The 22,600-nt window shown below is 45.2% G+C and overlaps 1 protein-coding gene across 5 annotated transcripts in view; it reads right to left on the bottom strand.

Annotated features, from left to right (window-relative positions):
* Window positions 1-22,600, bottom strand: part of LOC146859332 (uncharacterized) — a 497,958-nt gene that overhangs the window by 21,081 nt on the left and 454,277 nt on the right. For all 5 annotated transcript variants that reach the window (XM_085650008.1, XM_085650007.1, XM_085650010.1 and 2 more), the window contains one exon: window positions 12,216-12,347. In XM_085650008.1, coding sequence (XP_085506134.1) covers window positions 12,216-12,347 — 132 coding nt within the window. The remainder of the gene's footprint in view (window positions 1-12,215; window positions 12,348-22,600) is intronic.

Here is a 22,600-nt window from a genome sequence, read left to right as displayed (position 1 = left end):
ATGCTAAGAACAGATGCAAACTGGAAAAGTAGCATTTTCCGTACGAGGCATATGAGCTGTAGATCATATCCGTTAGCATAGACTATATAGCAGTTATCTTCCCAGCGGTGGCTAACCTGTATCTGTTGCAGTGGTTTGAAACAGTGTTCTTAAAACTGCCTGGCCCACACTAGCTTGTTGTTTTGCTAACACATCTACACAATAGTGCTTTGTGAGAATGTGTGTGGTGTAGACCATGTTGCAGCCTTGCAGATGTCATCTAAGGGTATGTTCCCTAAGAATGCCATAGAAGCCCCTAGCTTGCGTGTAGAATGGGCTCTTGGGGTGAATTGTTAAGGTGTGTTTAGCTGTAAGGTAGCATATTTGGATGCACTTAACTATCCACCGTGCAATACCTGCTTTTGAAATGAGATTGCCTTTATGTGGTAGGGAAAAAGCAACAAAGAGTTGTTTAGTTTTCCTAAAAGATTTGGTTCTTTCAATGTAATAAAGTATCGCTCTTTTCACATCTAATGTGTGAAGAGCACGTTCTGCTACCGAGTCTGGTTGAGGAAAAACACGGGTAACTCAACCGACTAGTTGAGATGGAAGGCAGAAACGACTTTGGGTAAAAAGTTTGGGTTTGTCCTAAGAACCACTTTATTGTGGTGAATTTGCAAAAATGGTTCTTGTATAGTTAGTGCCTGGAGCTCACCTCCTAAGAGATGTGATGGCTATAAGGAAGGCTACCTTCCAAGTCAGAAACTGTAGTTCGTATTTGTGCAAAGGCTCAAATGGCAGGCCCATGAGTCTTGTAAGGACTATATTAAGGTTTCACAAGGGAGAAGGTGGAAGTCTAGGAGGAATGATTCTTTTGAGTCCTTCCATAAAAGCTTTGATAGCGGGTACACGAAACAAGGACAAGTGTTGTCTGTTTTGTAGGTGAGCCGCTATTGCAGCAAGATGCAGTCTTATTGATGTATATGCTAAGTTAGCCCTTTGTAGGTGTAACAGATAGCAAATGATGTTTTGAATTGAAGCATCAAGCGGACTGATTTGATTGTTATTACAATAAATTACAAATTGTTTCCATTTTGCTGTGTAGCACGCTCTTGTGGTAGGGAGTCTAGCCTCTCTAATGACGTTCATGCAGTCTGGTGGGACATAAAGGTAGCCAAACTCCATGATTTTAGGTGCCAGATCGCAAGGTTGAGTTGACTGGGATCTGGATGGCTTATCTCTCCATGGTTCTGAGTGAGAAGCTTGGGGGAGAGGTGTAGTTTTTGATGAGGAACGACTCATAGTTCCAACAGTGTTGTGAACCATGGTTGTCGAGCCCATGTGGGAGCAACTAGGATCATTGTGAGGGAATGTTGCTTGAGCTTCCAAACCACTAATGGAATTAGCGGGAGAGGTGAAAAAGCATAAGCAATATCCCTGACCAATTGATACATAGCGCATTGCCTTTGGACAATGGGTGTGGATACCTGGAAGCGAAGTTTGGGCATTTTGCGTTGAGGTGTGTGGCGAACAGATCTATCTCTGGGTAGCCCCACATTTGGAAAAATGGAAGAAGAACTTGAGGGTGTAGTTCCCATTCGTGGATCTGCTGTCTTTGACGACTTAGCAGATCTGCAATTTGATTGTTTACTCCTGTGAGATGTTCTGCAAGGAGATTTATTTTTTGAGGTATGGCCCATCTCCCTATGCTTTGAGCTAGGCGTGAAAGCTGTAGAGAGTGTGTCCCTCCCTGTTTTTGTATGTAGTACATCGCTGTCATGTTGTCTGTACGAACTAGGACAGCTTTGCCTACTAGATCATCTGAAAAGCTTTGAGTGCTAGAAAAATTGCTAGCAGCTCCAGATGGTTTTGTTGTAGAGTCCACATACCCTGAATGGTATGTTTATGAAGATGAGCTGCCCAACCGGTGAGGGATGCTTCTGCTGTGAGCAGGGTTTTAACAGGGTGAGATGTTCTGGTGACATTGTACGCTGTCTGGGAAGGATTGTTGGTGGAGTACTGGTAAGTTCCAGGCAATAACCATGTTGGATAAAATGTATTACTCACTTGTCTGAGGTGATTGAGTTCCAAACAGGTAGGAACTGTGAGATACCACCCCCGACAGGAGTAGAATGATCGGGGGTAATGGAGGGAAGTCACAGTTTATTGGCAGGGGAAGTGTGGGTGGAGTTACCTCTGCCCCTTCCATTTTTATTATTTCCTCTGTAACTTCCACAAAAATATCCTCTGGAGGAGTTAGATTGGTTGTTACCTTTGTAAGAGGAGGAGTGATTTTCTAATGACAGTGTTTTTGAGCCACCCCTGTAAAAGGAGCGACAAAAGGAACCCCTACTAGAAGTTAATTGTAGGGCTCCTATGGATTTTTCAGTTTTGGGGTCTTTCTTCATTTTTTCTAATGAAGTATCTACTGATGGCCCAAAAAGATGCTCTTTATCGAAGGGCTGATTAAGTATGGAGGATTGTACCTCCTGCTTGAATCAAGAGATGCGAAGTCAAGCGTGTCTCCGCAACAGTATGCTAGTGTTTGTAGCAAGAGAAGCTGTGTCCGCTGCATCTAGAGTGCATTTTATGGAAGTGTTGGTGATGAGCTTCCCTTCTTGAATGAGGTAGTTTGCTTTAGTTTTATACTCCTCTGGTAAATGTTGCATGAGTTTTTCCAACTCATCATAGTGTGCCCTATGGTAGCGTGCCAAGAGACCCTGAGCATTGGCAATACGCCAATAATTGGCGGCTTGTGAAGCTACTCTCTTGCCAGAGGCATCAATAAGTTTAGACTCCTTATCCGAAGGAGGGGCGTTGCCTGTAGTTTGAGAGCTAGCTCTTTTGCGGGCGTTAGACACAACTAGAGAGTCTAATGGTCTGGAGGGATACAGGTCCGGGTCATTAGGTTGGCCTGGATCCTTATCATAATCATCCCAGGGATCAGTGTCATGTGGTATGTCTGGACCATGAGGGATATGATGATCATCATCCCCATTCCCATCCCCATCCCCATCCGTAAAATCGTCATCCTGTGTGTCAGGTGACATTGGAGGTGGTGAATTTGCTGGTGTAATGTTAGGAATAGGAGGAGGAGATGGAGGTATGTAAGGGGGAGATGGGTTAGTGCCCATATCACTTTTGTTACTTTAGAGGTATAGGGTCATCTTGTGGGAGGTCTAACTTTAGTTTCTTAGGAAGAGTAGCCAGAAGGTGTCCAGTTTTTGGATCAATACTAAGGGGCATATTAGGATGACAGGCGGATCGCACATGCCGGGCAAGCGGTAGCCACTGCCGGCCCGGTGGGGGCGATCCACCTGCTATCCATGCCAGGATGACCCCCTGCCATATTAGGATGGCGGGGGGGTTCGCAGCGGTTGGGAAGACCGTCTGTCGCTTTTCTGCCTGTCGATGAGTCGACCGGGCAGAAAAGGGGCTTAATATGGGGTCGGTGGCGGAGGAGAGCCTTTCCATGGCAGCGTTGCCACCATGGAAAGGCATGAGGTCCTTCCTGTAGGGGGACCCTTGTGGGCCCCCAGAGTGTTGGGGGGTGTACATGGGGGTTACCTATGGTACCCCCTGCATTTGCATGCACAAGGTGGAAGGCACCGCGCGGTGCCTGCCACGTTGTGCATGCAAAAGCACTACATGCATGTTTTACATTGCGGCAGGTGCTGCTTACAGCACCGCCCACCTCAATGTACAAAATGCGGGATGCGCCTGCCAGTGTGGCGGGCGCATCCTAAGCTGTATGGCGGGACCGCCGCACCTATGGCGGGCGGTCCCTTTAGTCGTAGCGGTGGCGGGCGTACATCGTAATAGACCCCTAAGCCTTTTTTGTTTTGGATCCAGAGGTGTGTCTTCAGATTTAAATTCTTTGGAAGGGGTATCTGTCCCTTTCGGAGTGGATTTCGGCATCGAGGATTTGGGCTCAGTGTCTTTAGGCACCAAGTGTTTTGGATCTGAATGTTTAGTTTTGGCCGTTTTATGCTGTGGAGTCTTCGAAGTGGTATGTTTCGGCTCCGAACTCTTCGGCGTGTAGGTTGTGGGCTCCGAGCTTTTGGGTGTGGAGCATTTCAGCTCCGAGGCTTTAGGCTTGGACAACCTTGGTTCCAAGTCTTTTGTTCTGGAGGGTTTCGGCTACAAGGTTTTCGGTGTCGAAGATGTTTTCGGTGCCGGCGGCATTGGAACGTGGCACATGTTTGTCCTTATGCTTCGGTGCCGAAGGTGTTGGTTCGGCACCGGACTGGGGCTGGCTCGAGCCGGGGCTGGAAGGCTTGTGTTATTGTTTCATAGGGCGGGGCATCTGAAACTCTTTCTCTGTGTCGAGCGGAGCCCGATATCTTTTGTTTTAGTGGGTACATGGGGATCTGTACTCACGGTACGTTGACCTGGGGTGACGTTCAGTACTCACGGCACGTTGACCTGGAGTGACGTTCAGGTCTTCCTCCATGTCGAAGTAGGCTTTGGACACGGAGACCAGTTCTACTTCTTCTTCTTCAGCTTGTGCGGCAGAATGGTGTTCTTCTTCTTCGCCGAAGATGTCCGGTACGGAGCTGCTGCCGCATTGCATGCCGTGGCGTCGAGCCTGACGATCACGGATGGTCTTCTTTGATCAGAATGATCGACAGGCTTCGCAGGATTTTTCAGCGTGTTCTGGGGATAAGCACAGGTTGCAGACCTCATGCAAGTCAGTGCCTGAAAACTTAGCACGACACACAGGACATAGTTTGAACGGAGTTCCTTCCATCAACTGCTGGTGTGGTCTGCACGGGTAGGCCCGATGGCCTGTCTGGAAGTTCCCAATCAAAGGTTTTTACTGTGTATACGATACCCGTGGAATGGGAAACGCGATCGAAAGACAATACTGTCGAGGGTAGAGGATTGCGCGTCGAAGGGGTTAAAAAACAATGGCGAACTGGGGTGCAGCAATACACATTTGAACCTGATGGCGGAAAAAAACTTTCTGGGGATGGAGTCGATGATCATGCGCACTATCACCAAAGGGAGAAGTCACCTACCTTGTGACTACAAAGACTTCTAAGAACAAAAACAAAGTGCAAACATCCGGGCCCATCACCAGATTGCGATCTATGCTAATGCATATGACCTACAGCTCATTCGCCTCGGACATAAGGATTTCTCCGAATATTAATTAATATGACATGTAGCATGATGTTTATGTTTATGTTTTTGAGATTTTTATTGCGCACAAATACCCTAGGGTGTCTCGGCGCATAAGAACTTCCTAAAGACAGAGGCATCTGAAGGGATCACTGGTTGAATAACCAAGTTTTCAAGAGCTTGCGGAAAATGGTAAGGGTAGGGGAAGTTTTTATGACCAATGGGAGAGAATTCCACAGCCTGGGAGTTGCTACCAGGAAGCGTCTGTCTCCCCATGTGGAGGTTCTGGTGCGTGGTACCGGGAGCATATGCGTGGAGGCTGATCGTAAAGTTCTTATGGGGACATAGATTTGGAAAGCGTCCTTCAGGAACTTGGGTCCTGATTCATGAATGGCTTTATAGGCAATACATAAAGCCTTGAACTTTATGCGGCTCTTTACTCTCAGCCAATGCAGATGGTGTATGGCCGCAGAGGTAGGATGACGAAATGGAACGTCGAGCAGTAATCTTGCTGCCGCGTTCTGTACAGATTGCAGCTTGGCTAAGACCTGCTCCTGAGCATTAAGAAAGAGACCGTTGCCATAGTCCATTTTTGAAAAAACGAGGGTGGTGATTAAGGTTTTACCTGCAGTCGAAAGGGAGATATGGCAACAACTTCTTGATTTTTCTCAACATATAGAAGGATGATGTCGCCACTGCGTTGAAGTGATGTTTAAAAGAAAGTTTATTGTCGAACAAGATACCGAGATTCCTAACCTTGGTTACTGGAGTGGGGGGGGGGACCCATCTCACTGGGCCACCAGGTTGAAGACCACTTAGGGGAAAGCTTACCAAAGGTTAGCACCTCGGTCTTATCCGAGTTCAATTTTAAACTATTATCTGCCATCCACGAGCTGATGGCCATCATCCCTTCCTGAAAATTAGCAGCGACTGCGGGACCATCTTTGTGAACAGACAACACCAGTTGGGTGTCGTCAGCATAGGTGGTTAACAGCAACCTATGAGCTTTTATAACCCTCGCCAAATCCGCCACATATATATTAAATAATGTGGGGCTTAGCGAGGATCCCTGAGGGACCCCGCAGGGGAGAGAGAAAGTGGGTGAGTAGAAATTACCCAGTTTCACCGCTTGAGTTCGGTTGGCCAGAAACGAAGCAATGAGATCTTTTGCACGATGAGTTACACCAATGGATGCGACACGGTCGACCAAGATGGAGTGGTCGACCGTGTCGAAGGCGGCGGACAGATCAAGGAGCACCAAAACCGCCGCCCCCCCCTGATCCATGATGGTCCTGATCTCATCAGAAGCCTTTATCAAGGCCGTTTCCGTGCCATGATATTTCCTGAACCCAAATTGAGTATCATCTAGAAGATTGTGATGGTCGATGAACTCGGAAAGTTGCAGGTTCATAACTGACTCGAAGATTTTAGCCGGGAAGGGTAGACAGGCGATAGGCCTATAGTTGGCTGAATCAGTAGGATCCAGAGACGGTTTTTTCAAAAGAGGTTTAATAACTGCCTCTTTCCAGACTTCCGGATAAACACCTGCTTGAAAAATGGAGTTACAAAGGACCGTTAAGGGAGGTGCTATAACCTCAGTGAGAGTGTTCAATATCGCAGAGGGACAAGGGTCCAAAGGGGATCCAGATTTGATAGAAGTGACCAACCTGCTAATGTGTTCAGTTGAGACCGGGAGAAAATTGGTGAACTTGGGCGAGTAAGGAGGGGGATCGGGAGCAACAGAGCAAGCGGGGAGGGAGAATGATGAATAGATCTTGGAGACCTTAGTAAAAAAGAAGGTGGCCAGCGTATTGCACAGAACTTGAGAAGGTTCCGTCGGAGGGCCTGTGGGGGAGTTGGAGAGGGCATCAACTACCTGGAACAGCTTTTTAGCTGAGTTTTGAGCTGATTCAATTTGGGCGAGAAAAAAGATACTCTTGCATTTCACAATGGATTTTTTGTACAGTGCAAGGGCATCCTTATAGGTCTGCCTATCGACAGGGTTATAATGCTCTCTCCACAGCCTTTCCAGGTTCCTACAATGTTGACGTTGTAATCGGAGATCGTCCGTAAACCACGGGGCCGAAGGTGATGCCCTGTTCGAAATAAAAGATTTGGCCGGAATCACATGGTTTACTGCGTCAGAAATCCATTTCTGGTATCTGCTGGACGTTACGCTGGGATTAGGGGAAACCTCGTACCGGGAGTCTATTAGAGTCTGGGAAAGAAATAGGTGATCAAAGTTATTCCAGGCTCTCGAGCTGATGGAAATGCGGGGCATGGGTTTGACGAGGTTGCGATTGTTAGTCTGGATGGTAAAAATAACCGCGGAATGGTCTGACCATACCACAGGACTAACTAAAGAGAGAAAAAGCTTGGGGTTGTTGGTGAACAGCCCATCCAGCGTGTGTCCAGCTTGATGAGTGGGGGCATTCACCAGTTGCGATAAGCCTGCCACTTGTAGGTCAGCTAGTAATTGGGAAGTGTCTTTGTCCCCTAAGTCCTCTAAATGGAATTTAAAGTCTCCTAAAATGGTGAAATCCGAATGGTTTATAGCTAGTTCTACAAATTCTTCCAAGGCCAGAAGGAAGCGCGAATGTGGGCCAGGGGGACGATATAACAAAATCCCTTTAAAGGACTGATTGTGGTTGAATGAAATGGAAAAAAAGAACGCTTCGCAGTCCGGTCGACTTAAAGGGTCAGTATTGACTCTTAGGTCTGCATTGTGAATTATGGCTAAGCCACCTCCTCTCCCCGTAGATCTGTCCTGTCTCACCACACAGAAACCCTGCGGGGTGGCTGAACAGAAATCCGGACCGGAGGAGGCATCTCCCCAAGATTCACTGATGAACAGGATATCCAGTTCGTGAGTTGTAATAAGTTCCCTTATTTCCCAACAATGGCTCGGAAGAGAGCGAGCATTGATAAGTGCTACTCGGAAATGGTGGATGGGTCCTGGGCCAGGAGTGCAATTTACAGGGGAGGGACAGGGAAGAGCAAATTTGCAGCCTGGACATGTGGCGGGTAGGGATGTTAGACAAGTAGTGGGGGGCAAAACTAAGCATCTAACGCTAGGGGCCCCTGAGTTAAGATCCATCAACTGGGAATATGAGTAACATATCCTAGTGCTCTGGTGAGACAGGTCTGCCCGGCCAGGGGGGGTGGCCCTGGGCCCGGAGCTGGCGCGGACGGGCGCAGACGGGCTCGCCTTTGGCGCGCCCGCTGTGCGCGTCCGCTGCGCGCGTACACGTCATCGGCTCCTGATAACGCCGAGTGTGCGAGTCACGTGAGGGGGGTGTGTCAGCGTGCAGCTGAACCTGTGACCAGCTCTACCGAAATGGCCTAAGGAGCATTGAACACAGCTCCGTGTGCAAGGTAAAAGCAATGTGACGATTTTAAAAACAGAGATTCAGTTGTCAACAGTTTCCCCAAACCAAACCAATAACAGTACTTCCCAAAAGGACTCTGTCTAAGGAATGTCCGCTGTGCGCTCGCTTCTCGGCTCCTGATAACGCCGAGTGTGCGAGTCACGTGAGGGGGGTGTGTCAGCGTGCAGCTGAACCTGTGACCAGCTCTACCGAAATGGCCTAAGGAGCATTGAACACAGCTCCGTGTGCAAGGTAAAAGCAATGCGACGATTTTAAAAACAGAGATTCAGTTGTCAACAGTTTCCCCAAACCAAACCAATGATCTTTTAGCTACCAAAATGTGCCATTGATGGCTCACTCTATTTTTAATATCACAGAGTTGGTTATTATTCATAAACAAATAATATAGCCCCATAAGTAGACACAATGCTATCCTTCTGCGTAGCACACTTGGATGACAACTGGCATGTCTGAGAAACCATGACAATGATTTGGTCTATCATAAATATAGCCATATGGCATCATACCAGTTGCACAGCCGAATGTTTGAATGAATCCAATCAATCAAATTGTTAATTTATTCCTTATTTTGATCCAATCTTTTACTCAATGTTTTCACCAGTTTTCTCATTCTTCAATTCATTTTATCCATTCATATTCCACAGCAAAGATAATCACATAAACACCGGAGCGGTGATAGCTTTCTCATGTCACGTCTTTATTGAGAACTGCCCAATGCATTTCGGGATTTCCCTTCATCAGGGGCATCTGCAATACATCTGCAATACAATTAATGTTTTGTAGGGTTGAGCATAAACAAAACGCTGTTTTTTTGATAACGGGATTGTGATTGACGTTATGTTTATTTTAAACATAGACATAAAACCCCAGTTTAAACCACAGTAGATTAAGGTAGTTTGTTATTTTATGAGAGATTTAATTAGATATATGAGAATCATGACATTGGTTTTGCATATGAATGTCTTCAAAACATTAATTGTATTGCAGATGCCCCTGATGAAGGGAAATCCCGAAATGCATTGGGCAGTTCTCAATAAAGACGTGACATGAGAAAGCTATCACCGCTCCGGTGTTTATGTGATTATCTTTGCTGTGGAATATGAATGGATAAAATGAATTGAAGAATGAGAAAACTGGTGAAAACATTGAGTAAAAGATTGGATCAAAATGAGGAATAAATTAACAATTTGATTGATTGGATTCATTCAAACATTCGGCTGTGCGGCTTGAGTTGGTACCCGAAGGTGGGTCCATTGTGTTCAGTTCATCATACCAGTTGCAGCACTGACACAATCTAGGGATTTCTTGATGCTCTCCGCATCCTTGGTAGCAGAGAGACATCTGCCCATTCTCCTGAACCTGATGGGACTGTTTCCTTTGGTTTTTGCTTTGTTCGCCATAAGTTGGCAGGGTATGCTCAGACGTGAGTCCCTTGCTCACTTTGCCACTGGATTCAAGCAAGCCTGGCTGAAGACGGCTGAAATGCCAGAAACCGGTCCTAGGAAGCTTGTTTCCGGTCCAGGGAAGACGTGGCTTGGCAGTTTGGGCTGGACTGTTCCCATGAGGCACAGGGTCAGACTGATTTGCATATGGCCATGTCTGAACTGGGGTGGCAGAGTGGGCTAAAGAACGGTGATGGATTAAACCCAGATCAGTTGACTGGGGGTGAGTGCTTGCAATGTTCAACACTCCGTCCATCATTTCCTTTGGTTTGTGCCACTTTTATACCCAGTGCCACCCTTGTGGGTGGGGATGCCCGATTGTCTAACCTTCCCTCTTTCCTGGGTTTGACTTCGAAATGTCTAGGGTAAAGAAGGGCAGGCAGACCAAGGTGTGAGCTGCATTTCTCAGTGTCAGGGTAAGCTGCCCTTAGAAGTCAGAAAGGGGTTGGGAGAGCCCAGAGGCTGCCCGTTGAAGCTCAGGAAGGTTTGATTATAATTCCACGGGGCATCCTGAGCTGGAGAGAAACACCCTGCCACACACTCAAGGTCGTTATGTCTCCATGTCTGGAAGGAATACTCAAAACAACGTAGGAGAGCACTAAAATTCGTGTGACCCCCGACACTGGCAGAAAGGCTCATTTGATTTAGGCAGAAAAATGTCAACTTTCTAAAAGTGGCATTTTAAGAATAGTAATTCAAATTCAAACTTTACCATTAAAGTGTATTTTAAATTACAATTCGTTTGAGCAGAAAAAGCATTTCTCTATCTGTTCCCAAACTGAAGTTATCACCATTAGGCATAATAAGGTAACCCATTGTTAGAATATTGAAGAGATAGCTTTAGTACAGTGAGAAATAACTTTTGAAGTTTTTCACTGTTAGGACATGAAAAAGTTAAGTACATATGTCCTACTTTTTAAATACCATTCTCCAGCTCTGGGAGTGATTAGATCCTACCTTAGAAGTGACTTAAACGTATTAAAAAGGAAGGCTTGGGCCTGGCAAACGTTTATTTTGCCAGGTCGCAATGGCAATTTAAAAATGCCCTACAGGCTGCAGTGGCAGGCCTGAGGCATGTTTTACACTGTTACTTTGGTGGGTGTCACAATGGGTGCAGCTGCCCGCTAGCAGCATTTAATTTACAAGCCCTGAGTAGTACAATTTTTTTGAAAAATTAAATGTGCTAAATCGGTGTATGACAATGTTACCATGTCTAAGGAAGAGAGCTTACCACTGGTGAGCCGGGGTAAGATGGTAATGCTAAAAAAAAGGGTTCAGAAAACAAGGGAGTGAAGGCAAAAATACTTGAGAAATACCAGACCAAAGATTTCGAAGAGCCATGTAAAGTTTTTTGAATCTGCACAACTTTGCATGAAGCACAGAAACTGCAATGTGCCATTGGCAGAATATGTTACTTCATAGGTCTCTGGTGGCTGTGCAACAACACCTCCCCACAGAGGTATGACGTATGAAGAAGGGACTCAAAGCGTGTGGCAAGGTGAAACAGAGGGGGTGCTTCTGGGTAGCGTTGGACTACTAAGGTCTGAATGTGCTATAGAAAATGTGGTGGGGTACCAAGGGGTTGCTCATGCTGGGGGTAAAGGATGGGTGCAGGCTAGGTGGATACGGCAGGAGTGCTTCAGTACAGTTTGCATGTAGAAGGTAGTAGGTTTCTTAGAGCAACCTTTGCTTCCTTTGCTACAGTAGAACGGTTTCCTGCTGCAGCAAATGGCTTATGAAGTACTCCATAATTGCAAGATTTGCCTTACACAAAGATTTCTAATATATATTTTTGTAATTCCACAGCTGGTGCGTCAGTGAACACCTATACAGTTACATCTGATCTTAGCTATACACTTGCATTCATTAGTTCAGGCCCCAGTCTATTTAAAAGAGCTGGATTATGTCATTGCAATCTTTTTAAGGATTACAAATGAGGGAGCCACACACCACTCCACAGCCTGCGTGACCTTTAGAGCAGGCTGCCAAAGCCTCTTAAAATTTCTTACACCTTCTGATCTCTAAGTTCAACAAGCAACAATTCCTCATCATTCTTTTTTTCAGGTGGTGTCTCTAGGGTATGAACATGATATTTTCTGATTTAGAAAAACTCACACCCTTCCCCTTGAACCACCTATTTCTCACCTTGTATGACATTTCTTTGCTTTCCTACTTCCTTCCCTTACAGTGCTTTGAAGTGATTGTTTCCAACTGCATAACCATATTAAAAGTGGCGAATAAATGCAAATATTTTAAATCAAGATGGGAAATCCGGCAGTACCTGCACTGGTACTTTCTGGACAGCAGCTTGAAATCCTTCTTGCATGTCTTGCACGTGTTGGGGTCTGATGCAGCCATCACCTTCTGTCCGAGGGAGAGCCCTTCTGTCTGCTTCCACAAGGCATCCTTCTCCCTAGAAGGGTCGAGAGAAGGAAGAGCAAAGACATTAGTCAGTTTGGTGCCATTAGTCAAATCAAACCTGATCCTATTACCAAAAATATCAAGTTAACCTGGAACAACTATGAAGGTTCACCTCCTGAAATCATATATACTTAGGGTGTGCTCACATGAAGTGGCACTGAATCCCAATGGCTTAGAGGGGTAGGTAAAATTCCATCCTCATATCCCAAACCGGTCCTCTTTCACATCTTCACTTTACTTCCTTTTGGTTGGGAAACCCAGCCCCTTGTCATATTCACGTTGGTATTTATTTGGACGGCACCCTGACAATCTTACATCAATCACAGGAAAGATTTACACAAGTTAAACAACATGGTTAACCCCTCTCCATTTTTATCATGGGCAACCTGTCCTGGATGACATTACCATGTGCCCGAATACTCACTGTCGGCTTGTCACCTTGGGGCAGTAGGGTTCTGGCAGACCTCAACCATATGCCATTTGAAAAGAGTAGAGGAAAGACCTTGTTACATCTATTGCCTGGGCGAGAGCTCTGCCCTGCCCTGTTTACCTTTGCTCCCTGCCAACTGAGAGCCCACAGCTGCACATGACATCACCAACACTTGGCCCACAGTAGCCTGTAACCTGCTGGAGTGCTCTGGCTCCATCCAGGCCAGAATTGACCTGAAGTGGTGAACATGTAGGGGGAAACAGTGTGCTTATTGCACAGCCAGATAATGCATCTCAGAACTCTGGGCATGGCCCGCCATCCGTGAGATAGGACACTTAAGCATTTCCGCTGTCACCCGTCTGACTGCTCTGAAATGTGTGTGGCAGGAAGGCCAGTGGTGGGACTGTGAAGCTCAGAACTGGGCAAAAGCACTCATACGTGGTCTTCTTCTTCATGTGCCTCACTGACGTCAAGTGTTGAAGAAAGTGGTGTGGCCAAGACTCATGAAAAGTACCTAGACCTATGTTCATCCACATTTGTAGTGGCTCTAGTCACTATAAAAACTCATTGAATGGCAGTAAGGAATCCTGCATCCTTAGAGCCTCATATTATGACACGTTGATCTCCCTAGAAATCCTAGTTCAAACAGATCCCGTGGGACAGCTTGATATGGCTCTCCATGTATTTAAATACGTTGATTACATACCTCCTTCTGCCTTATGCTGTAAGGGAAACAGCCTCACTGATTAGGCTTCTCCTCATAATAAAGGACCCCACCACCATTTGATTTGGTGGCCACCATTGTCCATTTTCAGTCTCTAATATATGTTTTTATTAATGGCAGATGTGTCTAAGGTAGGCACTGGAAGGTTAGATTCATACCAGATTTTCAGGCTATCTACATAAGCAGGAGAGCAACAACTCCTGGGCTAAGAGGTCTTCACCATCAACGCCCTCCATCAGCTGTTATGGGTTGTCTGGGCTGGGGCAGCAAGCTTCGAGGTCAGTTTCATCTGAATAATTTCACTGTTCCTCTAAAGGTCATTTAATGCTGCTCTCTGCAGCCCTGCTGTCTCAGCCTTATCATCTCCTGGCAAGGTGACTGTCAGCAAGGGAGAGGTCAGCATGGGTGGAAGACACATACACAGCAGGGGTGTCCGCACACGTGCAATACAACTAAAAACTAAAAACAGAAACAAAAGCTTATAAGAATGTCTTAAAGAGATTAGGCCAGTGATAAGACAAAAACAGTCTGAAAACGACTTTGCCTTTCAAGATTAAAAAGTTATATGAAAGTAGAACAGAAATGTTAAGAAGGGTTTGCCTTCTTTTCATAGTGCTTTGAAATTGTGCACAGCAGGAGGCATGAAATGTTGCATAAGTCTCTGTCTGTAATTTTAATTTATGCAGATGACATCTCTGTGTGTGTGTGTGTGTGTGTGTGTGTGTGTGTGTGTGTGTGTGTTTAGCAGTGTAGTGCGGCTGCAGTGCTCTGTGTGACCTGCAGGACATGGGTTTGAAGGATCCCAACATGGGCATCCCTGCCTTTCATCCTTCTGAGATGGGTAACAAAAAATGTATCACTGAGGTTACTACAGAGTGCTCGCTGTAAACAGTGCTGGACAGTAACACCAGCTGCAGAAAGTCCTGCATCAAACACAATGTACACAACAAAACAATGGAACTGAAGGTTATTATCTGTAGAGACCACAAAGAGTGGGTTCCTGAAGCTTGGTGAGCTACCACATCTGCTCCAGGGATTTGTGTTTCACACCAGGGTCTCAGGTTCAAAAACTGCCAGCACAACAAAGCCTTTCATCCTTCTGAGGTCAATACAATGTTATCCTTTCAGTGGAAAAATGATTAACATCTGGATTTGATATGCCACACTGCAAATCCAATTCCAATTTGTAATCCCTTGTATGTGAATAGGAACATCGGAGTCCTGATTTCATTAGAAGACCGGAGGCTACCAATATACATTATTCCTTTAATGCCAACTCCAGGCAGCACTTAGAAGTAATACATCATAAAGGAACAATAAAAAATTAGCTAGCATTCGCGCCAAGAATTTTCAATTCTATTAAGGACACGGAGGCGAGGATTATGCTTCTCTTTCTATTTATTGCTTCTCACAGCAGCCAATGAAAACTTGTAATGTATAAACAGAAACTACATTTCCCATGATGCATATATTACATCACATCCTGCAATGCCCCATAAGAGCCACAAACACCGGAACCGGTCCTCTTTCTTTGCGTCGAACATTAAAGTCCAATAATATAATCAAAGTCCAACAACAGCTTCCAATGTGGAAGAACCAGACCAGCTGGGATTAACATCATCTTCAACCAGGATTACACTTAATCCATCTTCTTTTCTGACCCTGAAAAAAGGGAGAGAGAACAAACCGTAACTTCTGCGTACTGAGAATATAACTGCAAACGGGTGGGTAATAATTACAATACTGTAATGTAACCGGGTGGGATAATCCTCGCCTCCGTGTCCTTAATAGAATTGAAAATACTTGGCGCGAATGCTAACTAATTTTTTATTCTATTACAGGACCGGAGGCTTCGTATTATGCTAGTTTAACGCGGATGAAAAACCACAGAGGATATATCACCCACCGGCTTGTAATAAAACTGTTTAAATGTTGACTCAGAAGACCAATCTGCAGAACGTATGATATCTTGAACAGTAGAACCCAACATGAATGTTTTAGAGGCCATGGCGCCTCGAACAGAATGCGCACCAAAGACTTGAGTATTAATACCTGCTTCTTGCATAACATTTTTTAACCATCTGGCTATAGTAGCCGCAGTGACAGGCTTGTAAGGTTTCTGCAAGGCAATCAACAATTGCACCACACCATCAGGCCGAATAGACCTGGTACATTCTTCATAGGCCTTAAGACATTGAACCACACAAAGCTTAGCATTCTCAGGAAAAGCATGATATTCTACGCTGCGTGACATAGTTTTAGTCCTAGATGTTACGCTAAAAGAAACTCCTTCAGGAGTAAATACTCTACCTGTAATATCTAGCGCCTTGACGTCTGAAGAACGTCTACAAGCCGCCAGGCATAAGAGCATGGCCAGTTTGGATGATAGTGGTTTCCTTGTCAGGATATTGTTACTGGGCCATTGATTAAATAAGGAAAGAACTAGCGAGACATCCCACAAGAAAGAGTATTTTGGTTTAGGTGGATTAGCTACTCTAATTCCTTTTAAGAGTTTACATACTAGAGGATGTATCCCAACGGGTTTGCCCTCAACCTGAGCGTGGCCTGCCGATATGGCTGAACGGAAATTGTTAACAGAACGGTATGCCAATCCCTCAGAAGCTTTTTCAGACAGGAAATTTACAACAAAGGGTAAGTCTGCCCCCACGGGATCCACGTGTTGTTCCACGCACCAACGAACCCAACACCTCCAGGCTGAAGAATACAGTTTCCTGGTAGAGGGAGCCCGGCATTTGCCAACGTTGCCGGAAAGTCTCCAGGCCATCAGGGACAACTGCCCCGATACTACCATCGGGTGCATCTCTTCATGAGGGCCGTGGAGCATCGTTGGGGACCATGGGATTCCTTCTGGGGAAGTCGCAACTCGCCTCCATCAGTATCGGAAACCAAGGTTGCGACTTCCACAAGGGAGTTACCAACATCACTTCCGCCTTCTGGCGCATCACCTGTGTGAACACGCGGGGGATGAGAATGAAGGGTGGAAATGCATAATTCAAACTCGCGGTCCAATCCTGTGAAAAGGCATCCGTCGCCAGAGCTAAGGGATCCGGCCTCCAGCTGAAAAACTTTGTCATTTGGCGATTCGGTCTGGAGGCAAACAGGTCGATCTTGCAAAGACCTCAGATCTCCTGCAACCACTGAACCATTTGAGGTTGGAGTTGCCAGTCGCTGTAGTCTTTGAGATGGCGTGAATTCCAATCCGCCACGACATTCGACTGACCCGGAATGTACTCGGCTATGACCGAGATCTGATGACTCAGGCAATAGTGCCAAAAGTCCTTCGCTATCTCCACCAACATTGAGGACCTCGTGCCCCCCAGTTTGTTGATGTATTGAACCGCCGAGATGTTGTCCATCCGCAGAAGGATGAAACACGAGACCTGTTTGGGTGATAGTGTCCTGATCGCAAACGATCCTGCCAGAAGTTCTAGGCAATTGATGTGAAGGTTTAGCTCGTCGAGGGACCAATGTCCCCCTGTGGAAATATTTCCATAGCGCGCCCACCAACCCCAACGACTGGCGTCGGATTCTATGACAACCTCTGGTAATGAGCCGAAAATGGCTCTGCCGTTCCACGCCTCCACATGAGCGAGCCACCATTGAATCTCTTCCCGTACCTCTTGTGAAAGGGGGACTAAGTCTGTATAAGAGAGACCCTTCTGCAAGTGTTGAATCTTGAGCCTCTGAAGGGCCCTGTAATGTAGGGGACCCGGCAATATTGCTTGAATGGATGATGCTAGAATGCCCACTATCCGGGCAATCAACCTGAGTGAGACCATCTGTTTGGACAACAGGGAGCATAGCTCCTTCTTGATGTCTCGAAGTTTGGAACGTGGAAGACTGAGCTGAGCCGTCTGAGAATTGATGATGAACCCCAGAAACTCTATCGTTTGTGTAGGACACAGAACAGACTTGGGCTCGTTGATCATGAACCCCAGGTTCTGTAAGATACGAATGGTCATGCGTAACTGCTGAGCTGCCAGCGTTGGAGATTGCGCCATGATGAGAATGTCGTCTAGATAGACAATCATGTGAACCCCCTGTTCCCGGAGATAAGCTATCACTGGCTTCAGCACCTTGGTGAAGCACCATGGTGCCGAGGAAAGTCCGAAAGGAAGGACCAAATATTCGTACGACCGGTTCCGCCATTGAAACTGAAGGAATCGACGGTGCGGACGAAATATGGGGACGGACAAGTAAGCGTCCTTCAGGTCCAGTCGGACCAACCAATCCCATTGCTTCAAGAGGTCCGTTAACAGATGGATGCCTTCCATCTTGAAGTGCTTGTAAGTCATATAACGGTTGAATTCTTTCAAACTGAGTACCAACCTGCAACCTCCGCCTTTCTTCTGCACCAGTTTTTTTTTTTTTTTTATGACATAGCAAATTTTAAGCGATATAACGATCTCAGCACTTAACTTTCTGCGTGAGCAGTAAAGAAAGAGGACAGGTTCCGGTGTTTGTGGCTCTTATGGGGCATTGCAGGATGTGATGTAATATATGCATCATGGGAAATGTAGTTTCTGTTAATACAATACAAGTTTTCATTGGCTGCTGTGAGTAGCAATAAATAGAAAGAGAAGCATAATACGAAGCCTCCGGTCCTGTAATAGAATTCCAGAACAGAATCCTCTTGACATATAATAGGCATGCACACAGAACAGACTGCCTCTTTTGAATGTGGCTACACGCAGATAAGTATCTCCATTATTTATATCTTTTATTTCTTTTATATTATTGCATTCCTTATAGTTAATTTATTCAGGTTTCCAATTTATGGAACTCTTCTCTCTTTATTTAACTCCTTGGTGTATTTGATTTACTTTTACTTATTTGTATCCTTTATCGTGATTTTTACTCGAGAGTGGTCGCCCAAGTACAGCTTTTATCAGCCCGGTGTGATCCTGGGGACACCCTCTGCTGGCTTTCAGCTCGCTTCAGGGGGAGCATGCACTCATTATATTGAAAGTGCTCACAACCTTCAGTGCAGCTGCGGGCGTGTAGAGGGAGTTCCGTCCGTGCCCCGCCTTCGCATCCCTTTGACTACCCACCAGTATCGCTAACTTCCGGTGCATCGAGGGAATCATTTTTGAATGCAGTAGTCCACCATTTCAGAAGGAATCCTTCCCGACGCATCTTTCAGCATGACGCATCAGGACAACCATTAGAGGAATGAAAAGGGCAATGGCCATTTACGGGCCAATGACCTACGTGCCTTACACAACGCGATCTTAGATGTCTTTCGGCTAAGTGAATAGCTGGTTGCTCGAGACATTGTGACGTCAGGGAATTACTGACGGTTGCGGTATCTCTGACGATCAGCAGCTCAGAGAAGGTTTAACGCTAGGCTCACTTAGGAATTGGGGACAGACAATTTTAGTGCCTTTAAAAAAAGGAGCGGTAACAAAAATATAAATATATTTTGTTACTGATTAGGTTAGAAATACCTGTACATGATGTTTGATATCGAAACTGATGGCCATGACACCCCTAGTTAGAAAATAAATGTATCCTCTGGAATGGTTACTTCATTTTACAGCAACTATGCAGTTGATTCAACACCCATACATCACTCACTTGTTAAAAACTGAATATAAAAGCTCTACTCTGAATGTACATGCACTTAAACGTATATTTAATACATCATAATTAAAATTCGAATAAAAGAACACATGTCTTCATATACAGTATTAAAAAATTACATAAAATATATACAAGTCATCATAAGAATACTCAATTCATCAAAAACAAAACCCTGGACAGGAAAAATACATATATACGTATAAGTATGTATATATAAGTATAAGTGCATATACATTCTGAGTAGAGCTTTTAAATTCATTTTTTAACGAGTGAGTGATGTATGGGTGTTGAATCAACTGCATAGTCGCTGTGAGTTGAAGTAACATTTCCAAAGGGGAAATTTATTTTCGAACTATTTAGTTATTTGGTGCTCTGTCCCTTTGGAACATTAGAGCCCCTCTCCTTGTTTACAAAGAACATGACACCCCTACTCCTAATATATAGGAGGAACTAATTAAAACAATTATACAGCAGGAGATGCGCACTTGCATGTGCGAAACCTTGCATCGTCATGTCCAATAAGAGGTTGTTAATTGCTGATGTGGATTGTGACATGGAATCTGCCTTTTGGGGAGACTCTGTTTGCAGTAAGAAAGGGGGCAAAAGACCAAAAAAAGCTAACAACATTGAAGGGGCAGCTTCCATGAGCATATTGGGAGGTCCAAGCGCCTTAATTCATACTGGAGTTCTAAGCACCTCAACACATATTGAAGGTCTTTGCACCTCAAGATGATCAGGAGGTCAAAGCACCTTGAAAGTTTTGGGTGTCCTACATGGCACAAGTCCTAAAGGTGTCCGAAGTGGCACACATATCTTAAGTGCACAAAATGTGCCACAAGATACTGCCATGGAAGATCGAGGGCATCAGAGTGAAGAATTGCTCGATGAATACATCTTTGATCTGGATCAAGATGATATGGACATAGAAGGCCTCTTCACAGATGAGGAAGTTGGTCATTCTCTAAGGGAATAATAATGGACCCCATAGGTCAAGGGATGTTCTCCCCACATAACATCAGGCATCCAAGAAGTGCCAAATGGCGGCCTCCATATCATTTGGGGAAATTCATTAGAAGGTGGATAAGAAATCCCTTAGAGAAAGAGGCACGTAACATCTTGAGAGCCGAGTGCTTTAGACCAGTGATCCAGGAGAAAGTTTGTCTAACACCAAACCTGGATCCCAAACGTATCACCTTCTTATTCAAGCTGGGAAGAGATCCCAGGAAAGGGATGGAAAGATCCCTTAAGGCCTGCCAAGATCGCCTTCTCAATATCTTAGGACCTCTAGCAAGAATAATCAACATGACAGAGGAGGCCCATGTCAACGGGACCCCGGTAGGCATTAATCTACTTAGGGGTTGGAGCCATAGATCTTTGATTCTCTAAGGGCACGCCAATGCAGAGCTGAACACCGAATGGTGTAAAGTTGTCCTGAGCAAGATCAACCCCAAAATTAGGTGACATTGCTGATAAAAAAAGCCTTCCGAAAACCCCAAGGGTTACCTGTTTGGGGAAAATATGATTAAGACAATAGGAAAATATGTGGCTACATTCAAAGCTTTGGACAAAGTACAGACAAATATGTGAAGAGTTTTCAATCCAAGTGTTTTTGGTCGGCCGGAAGAAGGGGCCTTTCTACTGACCGAGCTACTCGGAAACCCAATTCAGGCAAAGAGGTTTCGGTAGAAATTACCAGCCGGGTACCTAACAAATCCTTTTAACCCCAATGAGGACGAGCCAATCATACCAGAAGCTTCAGATCCAGTGGACAAGCAACAAACAACTTTCAGAGCGAGTATGAATATTCCTCATAATTCTTTTTCTCTGGGAAAAATGGAGGGTCATCTCAGGTTCTTTTCCTATGCTTGGAAGTAAATTACACAAGACCCTGGGGTCCTGGAAACCATTCAGGGCTTCAAAATAGATTTTTTCAGATGTTACGGTCCAAACTTCTCGCTCAAGAGAAATGAAACTTAGCTTACAGCAACAGAAAGTGGTAGGAGAAGAGGTGATCTCTATGATACAAAAGGGAGCGATTGTAGAGTAATGTATTTGCAAGTACACATTTCCTTATGGAGAATACAGACAAAGGTTGGAGACTGGTTATAACTCTCAGGGATCTGAACAGGTTCCTGGTCTACAGACACTTCAAGATGGAGGGAATCCATCTCCTGAGAGACATACTGTTAGAAAAAGACTGGCTTGTGAAGTTGGATCTAAAGGATACCTACTTCATCATTCCTATGGCTATAGTGTCAATGTTACTTCCAATTCATATGGAATCACCGTCTTTAAATGTTTCAGGCACTTCCCTTTGGTCTATCTTCTGCCCCTTGGTATTTCACCAGGGTACGGAGAGTGGTTGCATCCTTTCTGAGGGAGAGGGGGAGACGGCTGATTGTTTATCTGGATGAAATTCTCACAATGTCCCAATGCCATTCTCAGATTTTAAAGGATCAGGATATGGTTGTAAATCTTCTGGAAAGTATGGGGTTTGTGATAAACAAGGAGAAGTCCATTCTGGTTCCCTTCAAGTCCCAAGAATTAAGGGATGAGAGCCCTAAGAGGAGGATAATGGTATGAAGACAGGGTTATCCTGGATCAGGAAGCCATCTCAGAGTTGGGCTGGTGGTTGGAGAGTCTGGATGCCTGGAATGGCAGAGCAATCTTTGGGTGTTCCCTGGAAAATATACTGGAGTTGGATGCGAATCTTCATGGCTGGTGTGCACGTATGGGCAACAAGAATACAGGAGGTTTATGATCTTATATGGAGAGGTCCCATAACATAAATTATCTGTACTTGACAGCAGGACTCTATGCTCTAATGAGATTTAAACACTCTCTCTGCAGGGCAGAACTATCATGTTGAAAATGGACAATGTGTTTGCAGTGGCATACATAAATCATTTAAGGGGCACAAAATCCTCAGACTTGTCGGACTTGGCCAAAAGACTTTGGATGTTCTCTCTAGAACATAAGCTTAACCTGAGAGTAGAGTACTTACCTGGGAAAGTCAATATTGCAGCACACTGGAACTTGAAGTTCTTGAGAGATTACAGCAACTGGAAGCTGAACGAAAGCAGCTACAGAAGGTTCTGTCGCTTGTGGGGTCCTTTGGATGTGGATCTCTTTGCAAGCAGGTTGACATTTCAACTGAAAAAGTACTTCAGCTGGGTGCCAGACCAGAGTGCTCAAGCAGTCAATGCATTCCTAAAGCCTTGGAAGGGAACCTGGTCTTATGCCTTCACCCATGATGCAATGATCCAGAGAGTTCTCCAGAAGGTAAGGTGGGAGCATTGCTCTCTTGTACTAATAACTACCTTTTAGCCATCCCTTGCTTGGTTCCCAATTGCTTTAAAATTGGCTTCCAATATTCCCTTGCTTCTACCAATTGAGGAAGGCCTTTTAAGAGATGCAGATGGAAGAGAACACCTTTGGTTCAGAGAGGGATTTTGTAAGTTCTTGCCTGGAAAGGTTCAAGCGATCT

The sequence above is a fragment of the Triturus cristatus genome, chromosome 3_2 (assembly GCF_964204655.1).
Source record: "Triturus cristatus chromosome 3_2, aTriCri1.1, whole genome shotgun sequence".
Classification (NCBI taxonomy): Eukaryota; Metazoa; Chordata; class Amphibia; order Caudata; family Salamandridae; genus Triturus; species Triturus cristatus.
Note: the sequence above shows the minus strand (reverse complement) of the source record. Positions and strands in the feature narration are given on the sequence as shown.